The following is a 24,528-nucleotide window of genomic DNA, read 5'->3' as shown; positions in this document are numbered from 1 at the left end:
GCTGGCGAGCAGGTGGATTGTACCTACGCTGCTTATAAGCATAGGGAGCATTCCTCCTCCCCCCATAAAAACGTCTACCTGATGAGGTAGACGCTGAAGGCGTTCGGTGGGAAAGTTTGTCAAATGTGGTGTCCCACTGGTGGAGCTGTTCTACCACCTGTTCGACCCGCTCACCAAAACTGTTACCCTCCCCCCCCCCCCCCCCCCCCCCCCCACCGGCAAGGAGCATCCGCAATCCGCTGCTGGACTCTATTCTCCAGGTCAGAGGCACGCAGCCATGAGAGTCTGCGCATCACTATACCTTGAGCAGCGGCCCTGGATGCAACATCAAAAGTGTCGTAAACACCCCTGGACAGGAATTTGCAACATGCCTTCAGCTGCCTGACCAGCTCCTGAAAAGGCTTGGCCTGCTCCGACGGGAGCTTATCGACCAAGTCCGTCAGCTGCCTCACATTGTTCAGCAAGTGGATGCTCATGTAGAGCTGGTAGGACTGAATCTTGGGACACGAGCATAGCAGAATTGTAGGCCTTCCTCCCAAAAGAGTCCAGAGTACTAGGCTCCCGCCCCGGGGGTGCCGAGGCGTAATCTCTAGTACTCTTGACTTTCTTGAGAGCCAGATCCACAACTCCAGAGTCATGAGGCAACTGGGTCTTCATCAACTCTGGGTCCTCGTGGATCCGATACAGGGACTCAATCTTTTTGGGGATAGTGGGATTACTTAAGGGTTTCGTCCAGTTCGCCAACAATGTCTGCTTCAGGACATTATGAAGGGGAACAGTGGACGACTCCTTAGGTGGCGAAGGATAGTCCAGGACCTCAAACATCTCAGCCCTGGGCTCATCCTCAGTAACCACTGGGAAGGAAATGGCCGTAGACATTTCCTGGACAAAGGACGAGAAAGACAGACTCTCAGGGTGAGAAAGCTTTCTCTCTGGCGAAGGAGTGGGATTAGAAGGAAGACCACAAGACTCCTCATCAGAGAAATATCTGGGGTCTTCCTCTGCCTCCCACAAGGCCTCACCTTCGGTATCGGACACCAGTTCACGAACTTCGGTCCGAAGCCGAGCCCGTCTCGATGCCGAGGAACTAAGTCCTCTATGGCGATGTTGAGAAGAAGACTCCCTCACCACCGGCGACGAAGCTCCCTCCAGTGACGTCGACGGGGACAGCGGACGCCGATGCTGCAAGCAGTACCGGTGTCGCAGTCCTCACCACGGGCGGGGAGCAAACCGCTGCATCTCTCGACGGTACTGATGGCGCAAGCACTGGCGGTACCGGAGCAGAAGGTTGCAGCAGTCCTTCAAGAATCCCCGGAAGTATGGCTCGGAGGTGCTCGTCTAGAGTGTCCGTCGAGCAAGGCTGTGGGGCTGGGCGACGAGGACAGAATCTGTCTGGGGCGTGGAGGCGGTGCCGGGCTGTCCGGAGAAGTGCGCATCGACATCTCCTGAATGGAGGGTGAGTGGTCCTCCTGGCGTCAACGCTTTCTAGGTGCCGATTCCCTCGGCGCCCCGGAGCTCTCAGTAGCGTGACGGGAAGGTGACCGATGACAGTGCTTCTTCACCTTAGCTTGAAGCACGGCAGCGGTACCTCCTGGTACTGACGAGGACGTAGAATCCACACGTCACCTCGGGGCCGGGTCCGAAGGACGGTCCCGGGGGGGGGGGGGGTGTCTTTACCGCAGGAGCCCTCAAGGCAAGTGGAGACCCACTCGATGACTCACTGTTACCAGCGTGGGATCTGTGGACAGCCATCACCTGCGCTCCGGACATCGATGCACCCTCCGATGCTGACATCGATACCGGTGATGACTTCGGTACCGCTCGCTCCGTCGAAAGACCGGACTGGGTGCCGAACAACAGGTTCCACTGAGCTGATCTCACCGCCTGGGTCCTCTTTTTTAGCTGAAGACACAGCGTGCAGGCGTTGGGACAATGACCAGCCCCCAAACACTGAAGACACGAGACGTGCCTATCAGTGAGCGAGATTGTCTGGCTGCACCGCGTGCACTTCTTGAAGCCGCTGGCAGGCTTCGAGGACATGGCCGGAAAAATTGTGCCGGCGAGGTCAAAATTCGCGATGGTGCCGAAAACAAGACACCAAAAAAGGGAAAAAAAAACCCGCAGAGGCGGCCAAAATGGCCGCTCACGACAAAGAAAGGAAACTTACGGGGAAAAACTAAAGAAATAGAGGAAACTTTTTTTTTTAAATGGTAGAACACGCGCGAACTCGTAAAACACGCCGAAACTCGGCGAAAAAGGCAAAGAAAAGCGGCGAAAACGCAGCAGGGGCCTCTCTGGGACATAGAACCACCGTAAAACAGCCGTCCTGAGCAGCGGAAAAGGAGAGACTGAGGAGCACGCGGGAAGACGGTCGCGCATGCACGGTTCGCGCATGTCCACGCGAGGGCTAGCAAACTTTGCTGCTAGGAAGATCTTCCAATCTGAGGCTGCCGTCGGACGTCACCCAATCGTGAGAACAAGCAGCCTGCATGTCCTCGGAGAAATGATATTACCAGTAGTATGCCACAATGTTCAGTTCTTGGGCGGGTTTTAACATTTTTGCAAACTATATTGCTGAAAGGCTGTCTGATAAGGTTTGCCTCTTTGCAGATGATACCAAAATCTGCAACTCAGTAGATACCCCTGATGGTGTAGCTAACGTTAACTCATTAGTGGCCAATGTTCCCATAATAAGCCATATGATAAACTGATTTGGTCCCATATGGGAACATTGGGCACTAATGGGTTAAGGACTTAGCGAAGCTAAAGGAATGGTCTGGAATTTGTCAGCTAAGATTTAATGCTAAAAAAAGTGAAGATACTTACCTGTAGCAGGTATTCTCAGAGGACAGCAGGCTGATTGTTCTCACATGTGGATCAAGGTTCGCGACGGCCCAGGAATCGGCATTTTGCAAGCAAAATATAAAAATACTTTTGTGAGAGTCTTCTGTCGCGCATGCGCAGACTGATTTCCTGCCCATCGCGTGAACACGTTCCTCAGTTAAATCTAAAATCATAAAAAGAAACAAATAACTCCAAAGGGGAGGTGGGCGGGTTTGTGAGAACAATCAGCCTGCTGTCCTCAGAGAATACCTGCTACAGGTTAGTATTTTCACTTTCTCCAAGGACAAGCAGCTGCTTGTTCTCACATGTGGGGTATCCCTAGCAACCAGGCTCAATTAAAGCAACTAACAATGGTCAATTGGGCCTCGCAACGGCAAGGACATAACTTAGATTGACCTGAAACCATAAACAGCTGAGTGCAGCCTGGAACAGAACAAAAATGGGTCTGGGGAGTGGAGTTGGATTCTAAACCCCAAACAGATTCTGCAGCAATGACTGCCCAAACCAACAGTCGCGTCGGGTATCCTGCTGAAGGCAGTAGTGAGATGTGAATGGGTGGACTGATGACCACGTTGCAGCCTTGCAAATCTTCTCAATGGAGGCTGACTTTAAGTGAGCCACTGACGCAGCCATGGATCTGACATTATGAGCCATGACATGGCCCTCTAGAGTCAATCCAGCTTGGGCATAAGTGAAGGAAATGCAATCTGCTAGCCAATTGGAGATTGTGCATTTTCAGATGGAGACTCCACTCCTGTTGGGATTGAAAGAAACAAACAACTGGGCGGTCTGTCTAAAGGGCCTTGTCCGCTCCACGTAAAAGGCCAATGCTCTCTTGCAGTCCAAGGTGTGCAAACTGCTTTCACCAGGGCGGGTATGAAGACAGGGAAAAATGTTGGCAAGACAATTGACTGGTTCAGATGGAACTCCAACACCACCTTAGGCAGGAACCTAGGGTGCGTGCAGAGGACTACTCCGTTGTGATGAAATTTGATATAAGGTGCATGAACTACTAAGGCCTGAAGCTCACTGACCCTATGAGCTGAAGTAATAGCCACCAAGGAAATGACCTTCCAGGTCAAGTACTTCAGATGGCAGTAATTCAGTGGCTCAAAAGGAGCTTTCATCAGCTGGGTGAGATCGACGTTGAGATCCCATGACACTGGTGGAGGTTTGACCGGGGGCTTTGACAAAAGCAAACCTCTCATGAAGCGAACAACTAAAGGCTGTCCAGAGATAGGCTTACCCTCTACATGGCAATGATAAGCACTAATCGCACTAAGGTGAACTCTTACGGAGTTACTACTACTAAACATTTCTAAAGCGCTACTAGGATTACGCAGCGCTGTACAATTTAACATGGAAGGACAGTCCCTGCTCAAGGAGCTTACAATCTAAGAGACAAATGTACAGTCAATCTGATAGGTCAGGCAGATTGGGGCAGTCTATATGTTCGAAAGGTTAGGTTCCGAAAGCAGCATTGAAGAGGTGAGCTTTAAGCAAGAGTCTTGAGACCAGACTCTGACAAGTGCAAAAGGTATTCAAGCAGGATCTGTGTAGGACAAGAAAGAGGATCTAGGGCTTTGCTGTCACACCAGACTGCAAACCTCCATTTGAAAAAGTAACACTTCTTCATGGAATCTTTTCTAGAAGCAAGACTCTGGAGACACCCTCTGAAAGACCCAAGTAGGCGAATTCTAAGCTCTCAACATCCATGCCGTGATTGATTGAGTGGCAAAAAGATCCACCGAGGGGGTGCCTCACGCTCAAAAGATCTTGCGTCCTACGCCCATGTTCAGTGACCACTTGTGAGGTTGCATTATTCTGCTCCACCTGTCGGCCAGACTGTTGTTTGTCTGCCAGATAAGTGGCTTGGAGAAACATGCTGTGACAGCGAACCCAATGCCACATCTGGACGGCTTCCTGACCCAGAGGGCAAGATCCGGTGCCCCCCTGCTTGTTGGTGTAAAACATTGTCTGTCTGACTTAAGATCACTTGGTTGGACAGCCGATCTCAAAGCCTTTAGAGCTCTTAATTCCAGGAGATTGATCTGAAGACCTTTTTCCTGAAAGAACCTGGCTCCCTCAGCCCATCTACATGAGACCCCCACCCCAGGAGAGATGCATCCGTCAGCACTTTTTGTGTCTGAGGAACTTGGCACTGTCGTCCCATGGTCAAATTGGATCAAATCGTCCACCACTGAAGAGAATTTCGAAATTCAGTGGACAGTTGGATTACATCCTCTAGATCCCTCGCAGCTTGAAACCACTGGGAAGCTAGGGTCCATTGAGCTGATCTCATATGTAGGCGTGCCATGGGCATTACATGAACTGTGGAAGCCATGTGCCCCAGAAGTCTCAACATCTGCCGAGCCGTGACCTGCTGAGATGCTCGAACTATGGACAGCAGGGAAAGAAGGTTGTCCACCCTTGCCTCGGGAAGATAAGCTCGAGCTGTCTGTGTGTCCAGCAGAGCTCCAATGAATTCCAATTTTTGGCCTGGGGTGAGATGGGACTTGGGATAATTGATGACGAATCCCAGTAGCTCCATTCACATGGACTCCAGAGCACCTTCCTTGGAGGTGTTCTTCACCAGCCAATCGTTAAGATAAGGAAACACATGCATTCCCAGTCTGAGTAGCGATGCTGCGACTACAGCTAGGCATTTTGTAAACACTCTGGGCGCAGACGCCAGGCCAACAGGCAGTACACGATAGTGAAAGTGCTGTGCTCCCAGCTGAAATCGAAGATACTTCCTGTGAGCTGGAAGTATCAAGATGTGTGTGTAATCATCCTTTAAGTCCAGAGAGCATAGCCAATCGTTTTCCTGAATCATGGGAAGAAGTGTACCCAGGGAAACCATGCGGAACTTTTCTCAAAAAAAATAAATTTGTTCAGGGCCCTTAGATCTAGGATGGGACGCATCCCCCCTGTTTTCTTCTGCACCAGGAAGTAACTGGAATAGAATCCCAGCCCTTCTTCCCCTGGTGGAACGGGTTCGACCACTTGGGCCTGTAGAAAGGCGGAGAGTTCCTCTGCAAGTACCTGCTTGTGCTGGGAGCTGTAGGACTGAGCTCCCAGTGGGCAATTTGGAGGCTTGGATTCCAGATTGAAGGTGTATCCTAACTGGACAATTTGAAGAACCCACCGGTCGGAGGTTATGAGAGGCCACCTTTTGGTGAAAAAACATTAACCTCCCCCCAACTGGCAAGTTGTCCGTTATGGACACGTTTACTGGGGCTATGCTGAACTGGAGCCAGTCATTTTTTTTTTTTATTTTTTTTTTATTTACGTCAATTTATATACCGTATCTTATTGCTACTGCAAGACAGAACGGTTTACAATTTATAAAATAAAAGAAGCAATACAATATGTACAGGTTGGACAAACATTAGAACTCCAGTCATTACAGGAAAGCACAGCAAACCCACAAACTAGCTACATAAGATGAAAAACAGTATAACTCATGATTTAGTATACAGGAGAGCACCGCAAATACAAGATTAAATACATAATATAATCTACACAGACAAAATACAGTTTTGATTTAATATATATTACAGATGCCCATTTATAACCTTTCTTCCATTATTCTAAATTCTGTTCTACATAATTGATAAAGTAGAAGGTTTTCAAAAGTTTCCGAAAATGAAAGTAAGATTTCTCAAGTCTGATCTCTTTTGGAAGGCCATTCCAAGAGAGGGAGACAAATAGAAAAAAGCCGAATTCCTGCTGGGGAGCCGCAGTGGCCTTAGTCGCACGCTGTTGACGAGAACGAGCGCGCTGGGACTAAGCCTGGACAGGCTGCCAAGAAGCAGGAGTGTACCTACGCCTAGCATAGGAATAGGGAGCACTCCTCTTCCCTCCAAAAAAACTTCCTAGATGGGGAGGTAGTAGCGGAAGACACCCGGTGAGAGAAACAATCCATAGCATCATTGTGTTTCTTGAGCTGGTCAACAAGATCCTCTACTTTCTCACCAAAACGGTTATCCCCCCAGCAAGGAACACCCCCATCCGCTGCTGGACCGAATGATCCAGGTCAGAGAAATGCATCACTATACCTTGGGCAGCGATCCTGGATGCTACATCAAAAGTGTCGAACGTACCCCTGGCCAGGAATTTTTGACATGCCTTCTGCTGCCGGCCACCTGGCCAAAAGGCTCGGCCTGCTCGGGAGGGCGTGCAACCACCAAGTTGGACAGTTGCCTCACCGAGTTCCACAAGTGGATGCTCGTGAAGAGCTGGTATGTTTGGATCTTGGCAGCGAGCATAGCGGCCTGATACGTCTTCCTCCCAAAAGAGTCCAAGGTTCTAGATTCTCTACCTGGGGGCGCAGAGGCATAGTCCCTAGTGCTCTTGGCTCTTTTGAGAGTAGAGTCCACCACCATGGAATTGGGAGGTAGCTGAGACCTCATCAATCCAGGCTCACCGTGGATTGGTGATTCAGTTTTTTTTTGGGATCACAGGATTAGACAGAGGGAACGGCCAGTTTCTCGTAAGGACTTCCTTCAGTACATTATGCAAAGGAGTCGTTGCAGCCTCTCTAGGTGGAGAAGGATAATCCAGGACTCGAGCATCTCAGCCCTGGGCTCATCCTCAACCTCCACAGGGAATGGAATAGCCTCAGCCATTTCCCGGACAAAGGAGGTAAAGGATAGACTCTCCAGTGGAGAGAGTCTCCTTTCTGGTGGAGGGGAAGGTTCAGAGGGAATCCCATAGGACTCGTCAGAAAAAAAAAGTACCTGGAATCTTCCTCTTCCTCCCACGAACACTCATCTTTAGTATTGAACAAAACATCCCTCAGAGCAGTCCGAAACTGAGCCTGCCTCGACACCGAGGAACGATGTCCTCGATGGCGGTGCCGAGAAATCGACGCCCACCTGGACCCTAGTGAACCTTCCTCCACCGACGTCGAAGGGGAGTCGACCTGGGTGGCAGCCGACACCAATACTGCAGGCGGCACCAAGGTTGGGGTCCTCAGCACAGGTGAAGGGCCAGATGCTGCTGCAGCAGACTGTACGGAATGCGCAAGTACCCCTGACACCGAAGCAGACTGGCGCAGTAATCCTTCCAGAAGCTCTGTAAGCAGGGTCCTGATGCAATCATCGAGAACTGCCATCGGACAAGGCTGCGGGGTCGGTAAAGGAGCCAGTGGCAGAATCTGCTGAGGCTCAGGAGCAGGTACCGGGCTACCAGAAGACCAACGCATCGGAACCTCCTGAATAGAGGGGGAGCGATCCTCTCGGCGCCAATGCTTCTCGGGTGCCGATTCCCTCGACGCCCCGGAGCTCCCGGCACCGTGTGTCGAAGGAGAACGATGACGGTGCTTCTTCGCCTTCGCTCGACGCACGTCATTGAGACTGCTCGGTACCGAGGACATGGAATCCTCACTCCTCGTAGGGGCCAGGTCCAACAAAGGTCGGCCCTGGGGGGCCTGCACAGCAGGAGGCCTCAAGGCAGGTGGAGGCCCACTCAATGCCTTACTGCTCCCAGCGCAAATAGGTCTTTCAGCAGCCATTACCTCTGCTCCCGAAGTCAATGCTTCCCTCGAAGTCGATGTCGTCGACGCCGCCGACCTCGGTACTGATGTCAAAGGACTGGACCCAGCCCCAAAAAGCTTTTCTCGTTGGTATTCTCAAGATGCTTGGGTCCGTTTCTTCATATGAAGACACAGACTACAAGCGGCTGGACTATGGTCGGGCCCAAGGCACTGGATACACCAGGCTTCTGTTTCAGTACCTGAGACGGTCTGGTTGCACCGAGTACAATGTTTGAAGCCACTGGGTGTCTTCGATGACATGGAAGGAAAAATGGATTCAGCGAAATCAAAAGATGCGATTGTGCCTGTTAAAAGAAAAAAGGGCACAAAAATAAGGGAACAACCCGGCCGCGTCGAAAACAAAGGAAACTTTAAAAGGTGGACAAAAGTAAAGGAAACTACGGGAACCTTTTTTTTTTTTTTTTTTTTTAACTGTAGAATTGAAAAGAAAAATAAGACAAAAAGCCAAAAAATTGTTGACTCTTTCCTGGGCCTCAGAGGAGTGCAGAAAAACTCTACCCCACCTCAATGCGGAGAAAAGAAAACTGAGGAACACATTCATGCGAAGGGTGGAAAATCAATCTGCACACGCACGCCAGAAGACTCTGGCAAAACTTTTTTTTTATATTTTGCTTGCAAAATGCCGATTCCTGGGCCGACACGAACGTCAACCCACATTTGAGAACAAGCAGCCTGCTTGTCCTGTGAGAATGCATGGTCATGTATTTGGGTTGCAAAAACCTGAGGGAATGGTACAGTTAGGGGTGAAGAACTTTTGTGTACAAAAGAGAAGCGGGACTTGTGTGTGATCGTATGCAATGATCTTAAGGCCAACAAACAAATAGAAAAGGTGACGGCAAAAGCTAGGATGCCTGGGTGCATAGGGAGAGGAATTGTCAGTAGGAAAAGGGAGGCAAGGATGCCCTTGGAGTGGAGGAGTAGCCTAGTGGTTAGTGCAGTGGACTTTGATCCTGGGGAACTGGGTTCAATTCCCACAGCAGCTCCTTGTGACTGTGGGAAAGTCACTTAACCCTCCATTGTCTCAGGTACAAAATAAGTCCCTATATATATGTAAACCGCTTTGAATGTAGTTGCAAAATACCACAGAAAGGTGGTAGTCCCATTTCCCTTTCCCTGTACAATACTCTGGCAAGACCTCATTTAGAATATCGTATACAACTCTGGCGAAACCTCATTTAGAATATTGTATACAATTCTGGCGAGATCTCATTTAGAATATTGTATACAATTCTGGAGACTGCACCTTCAAAAAGATATAAACAGGATCGAGTTGGTCCAGAAGGTGGCAACTGAAATGGTGGGTGGTCTTCATCATAGCGCATATGAGGACAGACTTAAAGATCTTAAGATGAATACTTTGTAAGAAAGGTGGGAGAGGAGAGAGATAATGAAGATACTTACCTGTAGCAGGTATTCTCCGAGGACAGCAGGCTGGACATCACCACGCATGGGTCATCGTCCGCGATGGCCCAGGAGCTCCGGAAATTAACAAAAAAAACTTCTAGAAGCAGCGAGACGGGCGCGGGGACAACGTACCGGCATGCGCGAGTGACTTCCCGCCTGCGACGCCCGCGCGCTTCCCTCAGTTATATAACAAGCAAACTAGAACAAAACAACTCCTAAGGGGAGGAGGGAGGGTTGTGATGATGTCCAGCATGCTGTCCTCAAAGAATACCTGCTACAGGTAAGTATCTTCATTTTCTCTGAGGACAAGCAGGCTGGACATCACCACGCATGGGGTATCCCTAGCACCCAGGCTCACTCAAAACAATGAACAGTGGTCAATTGGGCCTCGCAACGGCGAGGACATAACTGAGATTGACCTGAAAACAAACACAACTAAGTGAGAGTGCAGCCTGGAACAAAACAGAAATGGGCCTAGGAGGGTGGAGTTGGATTCTGAACCCCAAACAGATTCTGTAACACCGACTGCCCAAACCGACTGTCGCGTCGGGTATCTTGCTGAAGGCAGTAATGAGATGTGAATGTGTGGACAGATGACCACGTCGCAGCCTTGCAAATCTCTTCAATGGAAGCTGACTTTAAGTGAGCCACTGACGCAGCCATGGCTCTAACATCATGAGCCGTGACATGGCCCTCCAAGGTCAGCCCGGCTTGGGCATAAGTGAAAGAAATGCAATCTGCTAGCCAATTGGAGATTGTGCGTTTTCCGATGGCAACCCTCATCTTGTTGGGATCAAACGAAACAAACAACTGGGTGGACTGTCTGTAGGGCTTCGTCCGCTCCACGTAAAAGGCCAATGCTCTCTTACAGTCCAAGGTATGCAACTTGTCCTCACCAGGGCGGGTATGAGGTCGGGGAAAAAATGTTGGCAAGACATTTGACTGGTTCAGATGGAACTCCGACACCACCTTCGGCAGAAACGTAGGATGAGTGCGGAGAACTACTCTGTTATGATGAAATTTAATGTAGGGAGCATGAACCACTAGGGCTTGGAGCTCACTGACTCTACAAGCTGAAGTAACAGCCACCAAGAAAATGACCTTCCAGGTCAAGTACTTCAGATGGCAGGAATTCAGTGGCTCAAAAGGAGCTTTCATCAGCTGGGTGAGAACGACGTTGAGATCCCATGACACTGGTGGAGGTTTGACAGGGGGCTTTGACAAAAGCAAACCTCTCATAAAACGAACAACTAAAGGCTGTCCAGAGATAGGCTGACCTTCTACACGGTGATGATAAGCACTGATTGCACTCAGGTGAACTCTTACTGAGTTAGTCTTAAGACCAGACTCTGATAAGTGCAGAAGGTATTCAAGCAGGGTCAGTGTAGGACAAGAGAAAGGATCTAGGGCCTTGCTGTCACACCAGACGGCAAACCTCCTCCATTTAAAACCATAACTCCTTTTCGTGGAATCTTTCCTGGAAGCAAGCAAGACTCGGGAGACACCTCTGAGAGGCCTAAAGAGGCAACTTCTAAGCTCTCAACATCCAGGCCGTGAGAGCCAGGGACTGGAGGTTGGGATGTAGAAGCGACCCCTGGTTCTGAGTGATGAGGGTCGGAAAACAGTCCAATCTCCACGGTTCTTCTGACGACAAGTCCAGAAGAAGAGGGAACCATATCTGACGGGGCCAGAAAGGTGCTATCAGAATCATGGTTCCGCGGTCTTGTTTGAGTTTCAGCAGAGTTTTCCCTACTAAAGGAATGGGAGGATACGCGTACATGAGACCCCCTCCCCCAATGAAGGAGAAAGGCATCCGACGCCAGTCTGTCGTGGGCCTGAAGCCTGAAACAGAATTGAGGAGCCTTGTGATTGTACTGAGTGGCAAAAAGATCCACCAAGGGGGTGCCCCACGCTCGGAAGATCTTGCGGACAACGTTCATGTTCAAAGACCACTTGTGAGGTTGCATTATCCTGCTCAACCTGTCGGCCAGACTGTTTACGCCTGCCAGATATGTGGCCTAGAGAAGCTTGCCATGCTGGCGAGCCCACAGCCACATCCTGACGGCTTCCTGACACAGAGGGTGAGATCTGATGCCCCCCTGCTTGTTCGTGTAATACATGGCAACCTGATTGTCTGTTTGAATTAGGATAATTTGATTGGACAGCCGATCTTTGAAAGTCTTCAGTGCATTCCAGATCGCTCGTAATTCCAAGAGGTTGATCTGAAGATGCGTTTCCTGGAAGGACCAAACTCCTTGAGTGTGAAGCCCATCGACATGAGCTCCCCACCCTTGAAGGGATGCATCCGTTGTCAGCACCTTTTGTGGCAGAGGAATTTGGAATGGGTGTCCCAAGACCAGATTGGAAACAATGGTCCACCAGTGAAGGGAATTGCAAAATTCGGTGGAAAGATGGATGACATCCTCTAGATTCCCCGTAGCCTGACACCACTGGGAAGCTAGGGTCCACTGAGCTGCTCTCATGTGTAGTTGTGCCATGGGAGTCACATGAACTGTCGAGGCCATATGGCCAAGAAGTCTTAACATCTGCCGAGCTGCGATCTGTTGCAACGCTCGAGTCAAGGACACTAGGGACAGAAGGTTGTGTGCCCTCGCCTATGGTAGATAGGCTCGAGACGTCTGTGTGTTCAACAGAGCTCCTATAAACTCCAATTTCTGAACGGGAACCAGATGGGACTTGGGATAATTGATGACAAACCCCAGAAGTTCCAGCAGTTGGATAGTGAACCGCATGGATTGCAGAGCTCCTGCCTCCGAGGTGCTCTTTACCAGCCAATCGTCGAGGTAAGGGAACACATGCACTCCCAAGTCTGCGTAGCGATGCTGCGACAACTGCCAAGCATTTTGTGAATACCCTGGGCGCAGATGCAAGACCAAAGGGCAGTACGCAGTACTGAAAATGCTGAGTTCCCAAGCGAAATCTGAGGTACTGCCTGTGAGCTGGAAGCACCAAGATGTGAGTGTAGGCGTCCTTCAAGTCCAGAGAGCATAGCCAGTCGTTTTCCTGAACCATGGGGAGAAGGGTGCCTAGGGAAAGCATCCTGAACTTTTCTCGGACCAGGAATTTGTTCAGGCCCCTTAGGTCTAGGATGGGACGCATCCCCCGTTTTCTTTTCCACAAGGAAGTACCTGTAATAGAATCACAGCCTTTCTTGTCCGGGTGGAACGGGCGCAACCGCATTGGCGCTGAGAAGAGTGGAGAGTTCCTCTGCAAGTACCTGCTTGTGGTGGGAACTGAAGGATTGAGGTGGACAATTTGGAGGTATTGATTCCAGATTGAGAGTGTATCCGGACCGGACTATTTGAAGAACCCACCTGTTGGAGGTTATCAGAGGCCACCTTTGGTGAAAAAACATAAGCCTCCCTCCGACAGGAAGATCGTCTGGCACCGATACCTTGATGTCGGCTAGGCTTCTCTGGAGCCAGTCAAAAGCCCGTCCCCTGTGTTTGCTGGGGAGCCCTAGGGGCCTGAGGCGCACGCCGCTGACAAGAGTGGGGTTGCTGGGGTCGAGCCTGAACAGGCTGTCTGGAAGCAGGAGTGTACCTACGCCTGCCAGAGGAATAGGGAGCACTCCGCCTCCCTCCATAAAACCTCCTAGAAGAGTAGGTAGTAGCAGAAGGTGTCCGGTGGGCGAGAGAATCCATAGCATCATGATGCTTTTTTAGTGAATCACCCATATCCTCAACCTTCTCTCCAAAAAGATTGTCCCCCCGGCAAGGAACAGCCACCATACGGTGCTGGGTCTTCTGATCCAGGTCCGAGACACGCAGCCAGGAGAGTCTGTGCATCATGATACTTTGTGCAGCCAACCGGGATGCAGCGTCAAAAGAATCAAAAGCTCACCTGGCCAGGAATTTGCAACACGCCTTCTGCTGCCTGACCACCTGGTGAAAAGGCTCGGCAAGCTCAGGAGGAAGAGCTTCAACCAAACCGGACAGTTGCTTTATCGAGTTCCGTAAGTGGATGCTGGTGTGCAGCTGTTATGTTTGAATCTTGGCAGCGAGCATTCCGGCCTGATACGTATGCCTCCCAAAAGAATCCAAGATCCTAGACTCTCTGCCCGGGGGCGCCGAAGCATAGTCCCTAGTACTCTTGGATCTTCTGAGAGCAGAGTCCACCACCATGGAATCGTGAGGAAGTTGGGCCTTCACCATCACAGGCTCACCATGGACTCTGTACTGAGACTCGGACTTCTTTTTGACAACTGAATTAGATAGCGGGCAAGACCAATTCCGCAACATCACTTCCCTGAGTGTACTGTGCAGGGGGGCCATTGCAACCTCTTTTGGTGGAGAAGGATAATCCAGGACCTCGAACATCTCGGCCCTGGGCTCATCCACAGCCTCCATGGGAAAAGGACTGTCCCTAGACATTTCCCGCACAAAAGATGAAAAGGAGAGACACTCAGGTGGAGAATTGCCTAACGTCAATAGGTGGAGTGAGATCAGACGAAAGCCCCTGAGAATCTTCCTCCGAAAAATATCTGGGGTCTTCCTCCTCACTCCATGAGTGCTCCTGTTCGGTATTTGACAATAGCTCTCGAAGAGCAGCCTGAACCCGATCCTGCCTCGACCTGGAGGAGTGATGTCCTCGCGAAGGGCGTCGAGAAGTGGACCCCTGCGAAGCTTCCTCCACCGATGTCGAGGGAGAGTCCACCCGGGTGGCAGCCGGTTCAGGCACCGCAACTGGTACCGAGGGCGGAGACCTCCACACATGAGATGGGCCAGGCGCCGTCTCAGCAGTAGGTACCACAGGTGCAAGCACCTGCGGTACCGAGGCAGAAGGACGGATCATCCCTTCCAAAAGACCTGGAAGCATGGCCCGGAGACACTCACCAAGGGCTGCCATCGGAACAAGCTGGGGGGCCGGTGCAGGAGTCAGTGCCAGAATCAGATGAGGTTCGAGAACCGGTACCTGGCTGCCAGACGACCGACACGTCGGCACCTCTTGAATGGAGGGTGAGCGGTCCTCCCAGTGCCGACACTTCTCGGGTGCCGACTCCCTCGGCTCCCCGGAGCTCTCGGTACCATGACGGGAGGGAGACCGATGGCGACGCTTCTTAGCCTTCGCCTGACGCCTGTCATCGACACTCCTCGGTACCGATGAAGAGGACGTGGAACTCTCACGCCTCTTCGGGGCCGGGTCCCACTCAGAGCGGTCCCGGGGGGCCTGCATAGCAGTAGGCCTCGAGACGGGTGGAGACCCACTCGATGCCTCGCTGCTCCCAGCGGTAACAGGTCTCTCGGCAGCCATTACCTGGACTCTCGATGCCGCTTCCCTCCTCGCCAATGTCGATGCCGTCGACCTCAGTACCGATGTCAATGCCGACGTCAAAGGTCCGGACCGATCTGGAAAATGCTTCTCACGCTGAGACTCTCGAGACACCTGGGTCCGCTTTTTAATTAATTTACAAAGCTTACATGAAGCAGGTAAATGGTCGGGCCCGAGGCACTGGCGACATCAAGTATGAGGATCGGTCGACGAGATGGTCCGGTTGCAGCGGGAACAGCATTTGAAGCCGCTGGGAGTCCTCGATGACATGAGATGAAAAATGAAAAATCAAACGGCTCGATGGTGTCGATGAAAAGGCATAAAAAAGGAAGGTACTCGACCGGGCGGCCTAAACGCGACCGCCACCGATGGGAGAAAGGAAACTTACCAAGTCGAAAAAAACTACGAGAAAACGGATGTTTTGGGGTTTTTTGTTTTTTTAGACTAAGAAGAAGAATAAAATAAGAAAAAAAGGGCAAAAAGAAGAACCGGAGCGCGTAAACGCAACGCTAAAACGTCTCCTGGGCCCAAACAACGCGAGGAGCAGCAGAAAAACTCCTCCACTTCGCGAAGCGGAAAAAAGGAAACTGAGGGAAGCGCGCGGGCATCGTGGGCGGGAAGTCACTCGTGCATGCGCGGTGCGTTGTCCCCGCGCCTGTCGCGCTGCTTCTAGAAGTTTTTTTTGTTAATTTCCTGAGCTCCTGGGCCGTCGCGGACGACGACTCATGCGTGGTGATGTCCAGCCTGCCTGTCCTCGGAGAAATGAAAGAGACACTCCTATGCAGCATAAATGCACTGGAGGAGAGTCTCCTTTTTTTAACAGCTTTTATTGAAAAATGCAACAAATCACAAGAGGAAGTAGTCCATTTGGACATATCAGCCACAAACATAGCTTAACATGTCTCAACGATTAACCTCTCATTGGCAAGCTATGCATGCAGTTTAAATCCCCTCCCCCTCCTGGAAATCCCCTCCCATATTCTCAACAGTCTTTATACGAGAAGAATGGAGGAGTCCAGGAGGAGAGTCTCTTTCAACTGAAAGGAAGCTCTGGAACGAGAGGGCATAGGATTAAGGTAAAGTAACCTGTGGAAATACCTCTTCACAGAAAGGGTGGTAAATTTGTGAACGGCCTCCTGGTGGAAGTGGTGGAGACAAAATCACTATCTGAATTCAAGAGAGAAGACAAGTAAATAGGATCTCTAAGGGAGTGATAGGGAGAGTAGACGGCATTCATGGGCAGACTGGATAGGCAATATGGTCTTTATCTCCTACATTTTTCTCTGTTTCATTTTTCTAGGCTTCTATAATAGTACATCTCACCTTCCACGGGAGCTGCGCCTGGAAGTGGCTGGCTGGCAGGCTGGACATTGCCATTCACCCTCTGGTATGTCATAAAGTGCCGGTCTCAGACAGAAGAGGTGGAAGGCTTTATTACACTCATCACACAAGATCAACTTATCGTCTTCACCTGAGAAGGGAAAGAAAAACATGAATCCAAAACCCTAAAGCCATACTGCTTCTCATCCTAAGAGTACAGATTCTGGGCATGAAATAAATAAAGCAGATTGCTGAAAGACTGTAAAATATACGAGTAGTTCACAGGTACAAAGGGGCAAAGCCAGTGAATATTTTACAACAAACATTTACACAATGGTCACTGCAAACAAAGCAATACATTCTTGCAGCCTGTAATCTAAGTACATAAGTATTGCCATACTGGGACAGACAAAGTCCATCAAGCCCAGCATCCTGTTTCCAACAGTGGCCAAACCAGGTTACAAGTACCTGGCAAGATCCCAAAACAGCACAATACATTTTATGCTGCTTATCCTAAAAATATGAAGTGGATTTTCCCCAAGTCCATTTTAATAGTGGTCTATGGACTTTTCCTTTAGGAAGCCATCCAAACATTTTTTAAACTCCGCTAACTGTTTTTACAACATTTTCTGATGCGAAAGCCCCCACTCTCCAGGAAATGAAGCGCATTGATAGTGGCTCCGCCTGGTGAGCAGACGTTGTTCTTCAGCTGCCCGTGGTGCTGCTCAGAGTCCAAGAGCATTTTTGCAGCTCCCAGTAAAGCCTGAGCCCCAAGCTGCACAGCCAGTCTGTGAGGAAGTCCCATCTTTATCCCTCCATCTGCCAGTGCATCCAGGGCTGTGAAGGCGTAAGCAATTCCACTGCCACTGAGTCCTTTCACAGCATCAATCAAATCTTCTTCCAACATCAGCTACTTGAGGAGCTAGCCATCCTCCACTTCAGCATGTGTACCTGTAGAATAGACTGTGGAACCTTCCCGAACAATTATTAGGAAGGATTCTGATTTGTATATGAAGGAGTGTGGTGGTGGTGTTTGGGGGGGGGGGGGGGGGGGGGGGGGGGGGGGGTAAAGTTTTCATTTTTTGTATGTTTTATATTATTGTATTAATTTTCTTTCATGCTTTGAGCATTTTTGGTAAGGCATGTAATCAAACTGAATAAATGAAATGAAATTTATGGTGAAGTATAATGGGTTAACAAATTTGCAGAGGATACAAAATTATTCAAAAATTGGATTGCGAGGAACTGCAGCAAGACCTTGCTGCACTGAAGGACTGCACCTGAAGTCCCATACTTAAACCAAAGCCAGCTTCTCCCGTATCTTGTACCTAGGCTCTCAACACTATTCCCTACCGTTACTCCCTAAATTTGCCCCAAGCATTTTAATTGCTGTCATACTCGTACCTCCATCAGCTCCCTGGTAGCATATTTCAGGCCTTTTTTTTTTTTTTTGTTACATTTGTACCCCGCGCTTTCCCACTCATGGCAGGCTCAATGCGGCTTACATGGGGCAATGGAGGGTTAAGTGACTTGCCCAGAGTCACAGGGAGCTGCCTGTGCCGGGAATGGAACTCAGTTCCTCAGTTTCCCAGGACCAAAGTCCACCACCCTAACCACTAGGCCACTCCTCCACTCCATCTTCCTCGTTGGTTCTCAAAAGTTTAATAATTAATTCAACAACCAAGACCTTATCTATGGATCACATTGTAATAATTCAAAACAGCTGTTCTACATTTTCAGGTTGTTTCTATGGGTTACTGTTGAATATGAGAACAAAGCAGAACAATCCCACCTTGTCCTCCTAAAAGCTTCCTAGAAAGCTTCATTTTAATCAGAAGCTTCTTCTAAGATGACCTCATATTAGTGTTTTCTAACCCTGTCCTGGGGCGAAACAGTTGAGTTTTTAGAATTGCCACAATATAAATATGCATGAAATAGATTTCCATATACTGAAATGATTTGCAAAACTAGGCCATGTGCCTCCAAGACAGAGATAAGAAACTATTGAATATTATTGCTTGAAAATACAGTCATCTCTCCTTCCCTTGCTAATGATGACCCAAGATTTCCTCCTGTTTCTCTTCTGCTCAAATCAGAACTAGCCCTTCTAGGAATACTATGCCATTAGCATTTATTTCAAATCTATTCATGGTTGCTACCCCATTTTTATTATCCTCCTCCCATCTGGTCAAGCCATTACAAATACAGTTCTCTGCTTTAGAAGCACATAGTATGTTCTCTCTGTACCCTGAGGCTAATCAGTACATGTGACTCCTGCATGATGGCTGGACTCCCTCCAAAGGATCCCTAGCCCCCAGGCTCACTCAAAACAACAAACAGTGGTCAATTGGGCCTCGCAACAGCGAGGACATAACTGAGATTAACCTAAATAGAAACTAACAGAGTGCAGCCTGGAACAGAATAAAAATGGGCCTAGGGTGGTGAAGTTGGATTCTAAACCCCAAACAGATTCTGCAGCACCGACTGCCCAAACCGACTATTACGTCGGGTATCCTGCTGTAGGCAGTAATGAGATTTGAATGTGTGGACAGATGACCACGTCGCAGCCTTGCAAATCTCTTCAATAGTGGCTGACTTCAAGTGGGCCACTGACGCAGCCATGGCTCTAACTCTATGAGCCGTGACATGACCCTCAACAGTCAGCCCAGCTTGGGCGTAAGTGAAGGATATGCAATCTGCTAGCCAGTTGGAGATGGTGCGTTTCCCGACGGCCACTCCCCTTCTGTTAGGATCAAAAGAAACAAACATTTGGGCAGAGTCTGAAGGGGCTTGTCCGCTCCACATAGAAGGCCAATGCTCGCTTGCAGTCCAACGTGTGCAACTGACGTTCAGCAGGACGGGTATGTGGCAGGGAAAAAATGTTGGCAAGACAATTGACTGGTTCAGATGGAACTCTGACACCACCTTTGGCAAGAACTTAGGGTGAGTGCGGAGGACTACTCTGTTGTGATGAAATTTAGTATAAGGAGCATGAGCCACCAAGGCTTGAAGCTCACTGACTCTACGAGCTGAAGTAACAGCCACCAAGAAAATGACCTTCCAGGTCAAGTACTTCAGATGGCAGGAATTCAGTGGCTCAAAAGCAGGTTCCATCAGCTGGGTGAGAACGATGTTGTGATCCCATGACACTGTAGGAGGCTTGACAGGGGGCTTTGACAAAAGCAAACCTCTCATGAAGCGAACAACTAAAGGCTGTCCAGAGGTAGGCTTACCTTCCACACGATAATGATAAGCACTAATTGCACTAAGGTGGACCCTTACAGAGTTGGTCTTCAGACCAGACTCAGACAAGTGCAGAAGGTATTCAAGAAGGGCCTGTGTAGGACAAGAACAAAGATCTAGGGCCTTGCTGTCACACCAGACGGGAAACATCTACCATTTGAAATAATAACACCTCTTCGTGGAATCTTTTCCGGAAGTAAGCAAGACTCGGGAGACACCCTCAGAAAGGCCCAAGGAGGCGAAGTCTACGCTCTCTACATCCAGGCCGTGAGGGCCAGGGACTGGAGGTTGGGATGCAGAAGCGCCCCCTCGTTCTGAGTTATGAGGGTTGGAAAACACTCCAATCTCCACGGTTCTTCGGAGGACAACTCCAGAAGAAGAGGGAACCAGATCTGACACAGCCAGAAGGGAGCGATAAGAATCATGGGCCCGCGATCCTGCTTGAGTTTCAGCAAAGTCTTCCCTACCAAGGGTATGGGAGGATACGCATACAGAAGGCCCTTCCCCCAATAAAGGAGAAAGGCATCTGAAGCTAGTCTGCCGTGGGCCTGAAGTCTGGAATAGAACTGAGGGACCTTGTGATTGGTCTGAGTAGCAAAAAGATCGACCAAAGGGGTGCCCCATGCTTGGAAGATCTGAAGTACCACTCAAGTTCAGAGACCACTCGTGAGGTTGTATTATCCTGCTCAATCTGTCAGCCAGACTGTTTACGCCTGCCAGATACGTGGCTTGGAGAAACATGCCATGACAGCGAGCCCAAAGCCACATCTGGACGGCTTCCTGACACAGAGGGCGAGATCCGGTGCCCCCCTGCTTGTTGATGCAGTATATGGCAACCTGATTGTCTGTCTGAATTTGAATAATTTGATTGGACAGCCAATCTCTGAAAGCCTTTAGCGCGTTCCAGACTGCTTGCAACTCCAGGAGATTGATCTGAAAACCTGTTTCCTGGAGGGACCAACGTCCTTGAGTGTGAAGCCCATCGACATGGGCTCCCCACCCCAGGAGAGAGGCATCCGTTGTCAGCACTGTTTGTGGCTCACGAATTTCAAAAGGACGTCCCAAGGTCAAACTGGATCGAATTGCCCACCAAATGTAGGGATTGGAGAAACCCCACGGACAGCTGGATTGCGTCCTCTAGATCCCCGGCAGCTTGAAACCACTGGGAAGCTACGGTCCATTGAGCTGATCGCATGTGAAGACGGGCCATGGGAGTCACATGAACTGTGGAGGCCATGTGGCCGAGCAGTCTCAACATCTGCTGAGCTGTGATCTGCTGAGACGCTCGTACCCAGAAAACAAGACAGAAAATTGTCTGCCCTCGCCTCGGGGAGGTAGGCATGAGCAGTCTGGGAGTCCAGCAGAGCTCCTATGAATTCTAGTCTTTGAACTGGAAGAAGGTGGGACTTTGGGTAATTTATCACAAATCCTAGTAGCTCAAGGAGTTGAATAGTCATCTGCATGGACTGTAGAGCTCCTGCCTCCGAGGTGTTGTTCACCAGCCAATCGTCGAGATAAGGGAACACATGCACTCCCAGACTGCGTAGCGCCGCCGCCACGAATTCCAGGAATTTTGTAAACACCCTGGGCGCAGAGGCGACACCAAAGGGTAGCAGACAATACTGAAAATGCTGTGTTCCCAGACGGAATTGAAGATACTGTCTGTGAGCTTAAAGTATCGGGATGAGAGTATAAGCATCCTTTAAGTCCAGAGAGCATAACCAATCATTTTTCTGAATCATGGGAAGAAGGGTGCCCAGGGACAGCATCCTGAACTTTTCTCGGACCAGATATCTGTTCAGGGCCCTTAGGTCTAGGATGGGACACGTCCCCCCCTGTTTTCTTTTCCACAAGAAAGTACCTGGAATAGAATCCCAGCCCTTCCTGCCCCGGTGGCACGGGCTCGACTGCATCGGCGCTGAGAAGGGCGGAGAGTTCCTCTGCAAGTACCTGCTTGTGCTGGAAGCTGAAGGACTGAGCTCCCGGAGGGCAATTTGGAGGTTTGGAGATCAAATTGAGGGAGTATCCTAGCAGGACTATTTGAAGAACCCACCGGTCGGAGGTTACAAGAGGCCACCGTTGGTGAAAAAAAACCTTAACCTCCCTCCTTCCGGTAGATCGTCCGGCACGGACACTTTTATATCGGCTATGCTCGCCTGGAGCCAGTCAAAAGCCCGTCCCTTGCTTTTGCTGGGGAGCTGCAGGGGCCTGTTGAGGCGCACGCTGTGGACGTGAACGAGCGCGCTGGGGCTTAGCCTGAGCAGGCTGGCAGGCAGGTGGATTGTACCTACGCTTATTATAAGCGTAGGGAGCATTCCTCCTTCCCCCATAAAAACGTCTACCTGATGAGGTAGATGCTGAAGGCTTCTGGTGGGAGAGTTTGTCGAAGGAGGAGTCCTGCTGGTGGAGCTGCTCTACCACCTGTTCAACTTTCTCGCCAAAGGAGCATCTACAATCCGCTGCTGGACTCTATTCTCCAGGTCAGAGGCACGCAGCCATGAGAGTCTGTGCATCTCTATACCTTGAGCAGCGGCCCTGGACACAACATCAAAAGTGTCGTAAACACCCCTGGACAGGAATTTGCGACACACCTTCAGCTGCCTGACCAGCTCCTGAAAAGACTTGGCCTGCTCCGACGGGAGCTTATTGACCAAGTCCGTCAGCTGCCACACATTGTTCCGCAAGTGGATGCTCATGTAGAGCTGGTACGACTGGATCTTGGACACGAGCATAGCAGAATGGTAGGCCTTCCTTCCAAAAGAGTCCAGAGTCCTAGACTCCCGCCCCGGGGGCGCGGAGGCATAATCCCGAGAACTCTTGGCTCTCTTGAGAGCGGAGTCCACAATACCAGAGTCATGAGGCAACTGGGTCTTCATCAACTCTGGGTCCCCGTGGATCCGATACTGGGACTCAATCTTTTTGCGGATAGTGGGATTACTTAAGGGTTTCGTCCAATTCGCCAACAATGTCTGCTTCAGGACATTATGAAGGGGAACAGTGGACGACTCCTTAGGTGGCGAAGTATAGTCCAGGACCTCAAACATCTCAGCCCTGGGCTCATCCTCAGTAACCACTGGGAAGGAAATGGCCGAAGACATTTCCCGGATAAAGGAAGAGAAACACAGACTCTCGGGAGGAGAAAGCTTTCTCTCTGGTGAAGGAGTAGGATCAGAAGGAAGACCACAGGACTCCTCATCAGAGAAATATCTGGGGTCTTTCTTCCCCTGCCTCCCACAAGGCCTCACCCTCGGTATCGGACACAAGCTCTCTGACTTCAGTCCGAAGCCGAGCCCGTCTCAACGCCAAGGAACTAGGTCCCCTATGGCGGTGTCGAGAAGAAGACTACCTCGCCGGGGAGTCAACTTGGGTGGCAACGGAGGCCGATGCCGCAAGCGGTACCGGCGTCGCTGTCCTCACCACGGGTGGGGAGCCAACTGTCGCATCTCTCGACGGTACCGACGGCGCAAGCACCAGCTGTAACGGAACAGATGGTCGCAGCAGCCCTTCAAGAATCCCTGGAAGAATGGCTCAGAGGCGCTCGTCCAGAGTGTCTGTCGAGCAAGGCACTGGGGCCGGTACAGGCGACAAAGTCAGAATCTGCCTGGGCCATGGAGGCAGTACCGGGCTGTCTGGAGAAGAGCACATCGACACCTCCTGAATGGAGGGTGAGCGGTCCTCCCGGCGTCGATGCTTCACGGGTGCCGAATCCTTCGGCGCCCCGGAGCTCTCGGTACCATGACGGGAAGGCGACTGATGACGGTGCTTCTTCGCCTTCGCTCGAAGCACGTCACCGGTACCTCCTGGTACCGACGAGGACGTGGAATCCACACGCTTCCTCGGGGCCGGGTCCGAAAGAGGTCGGTCCCGGTGGGGGTCTGTATCGCAGGAGCCCTTGAGGCAGGTGGAGACCCACTCGATGGCTCACTGCTACCAGCGTGGGAGAGTCTCTGGACAGCCATCACCTGCGCTCCTGACGTCAATGCACTTTCCAATGCCGACATCAATACAGTCGATGATCTCGGTACCGCTGGCGCCGTCGACGTACCGGACGGGGCACCGAACAGAAGGTTCCATTGAGCCGATCTCGCCGCCTGGGTCTGCCTTTTAAGTTGAAAACACAGGCGTTGGGACGATGACCAGCCACCAGACACTGAAGACATGAAACAAGCGGATCAGTGAGCGAGATCGTCCAGTTGCACTGCGTGCACTTTTTGAAGCCGCTGGTAGGTTTCGAGTACATGAGAGGAAAAATCGCGTCAGTGAAGTCAAAACTCGCGATGATGCCGAAAAAGGGCTCCCGACAACGAAAGGAAACTTACGGGAAAACACTAAAAAATATAGGAAAAGTAAACTTCTTTTCTTGTTTGTTTGTTTGTTTTTTTAAACGAAACACGCGAGCGAACTCGCTCTGAAAAATCAGAAAAGGGGTAAAAAGCGACGAAAAATGCTGCGAGGGCTCTCTCTGGGGCGCAGAACAGCCGAAAAACAGCCATCTTGAGCCACGGAAAAAAAAGAGACTGAGGAGCACGGTCGCGCATGTGCGCACGAGGGCTAGCAAGCTTTGTTGCTTGGAAGATCTCCGATCCTGGGGCTGCCGTTGGACGTCATCCATCAGTGAGAACAAGCAGCCTGCTTGTCCTCAGAGAACATATGTATCCCTTTAAATTGGGCCTTTCACAACTATAGGTTTAAAATTCTCTCTGAATTCTGTCTCCTAACCAAATCTCAAGACTGTACAAGCTCCTTCAAGCAAAGAGGACCAAAAATGACAATTCTTCCTGGAAAATTTCAGGAAAAACATGACATCCCAAGAGCATTACTATGGTTTCTTAATTGCTGGTTCAACATTTATGCTGGTTTTCCTA

The 24,528-nt window shown here is 50.4% G+C and overlaps 1 protein-coding gene across 1 annotated transcript in view; it reads right to left on the bottom strand.

The window, feature by feature from the left end:
* The window catches only part of BAZ1B (bromodomain adjacent to zinc finger domain 1B), a 428,988-nt gene that overhangs the window by 69,515 nt on the left and 334,945 nt on the right, over positions 1-24,528 (bottom strand). The window contains exon 14 of the mRNA XM_030186030.1: positions 16,424-16,571. Within this exon, the coding sequence (XP_030041890.1) occupies positions 16,424-16,571 (148 nt within the window). The remainder of the gene's footprint in view (positions 1-16,423; positions 16,572-24,528) is intronic.

The sequence above is a fragment of the Microcaecilia unicolor genome, chromosome 13 (assembly GCF_901765095.1).
Source record: "Microcaecilia unicolor chromosome 13, aMicUni1.1, whole genome shotgun sequence".
NCBI lineage: Eukaryota > Metazoa > Chordata > Amphibia > Gymnophiona > Siphonopidae > Microcaecilia > Microcaecilia unicolor.
The sequence above is the reverse complement of the archived record's forward strand: the minus strand, read 5'-3'. Positions and strand labels throughout refer to the sequence as shown.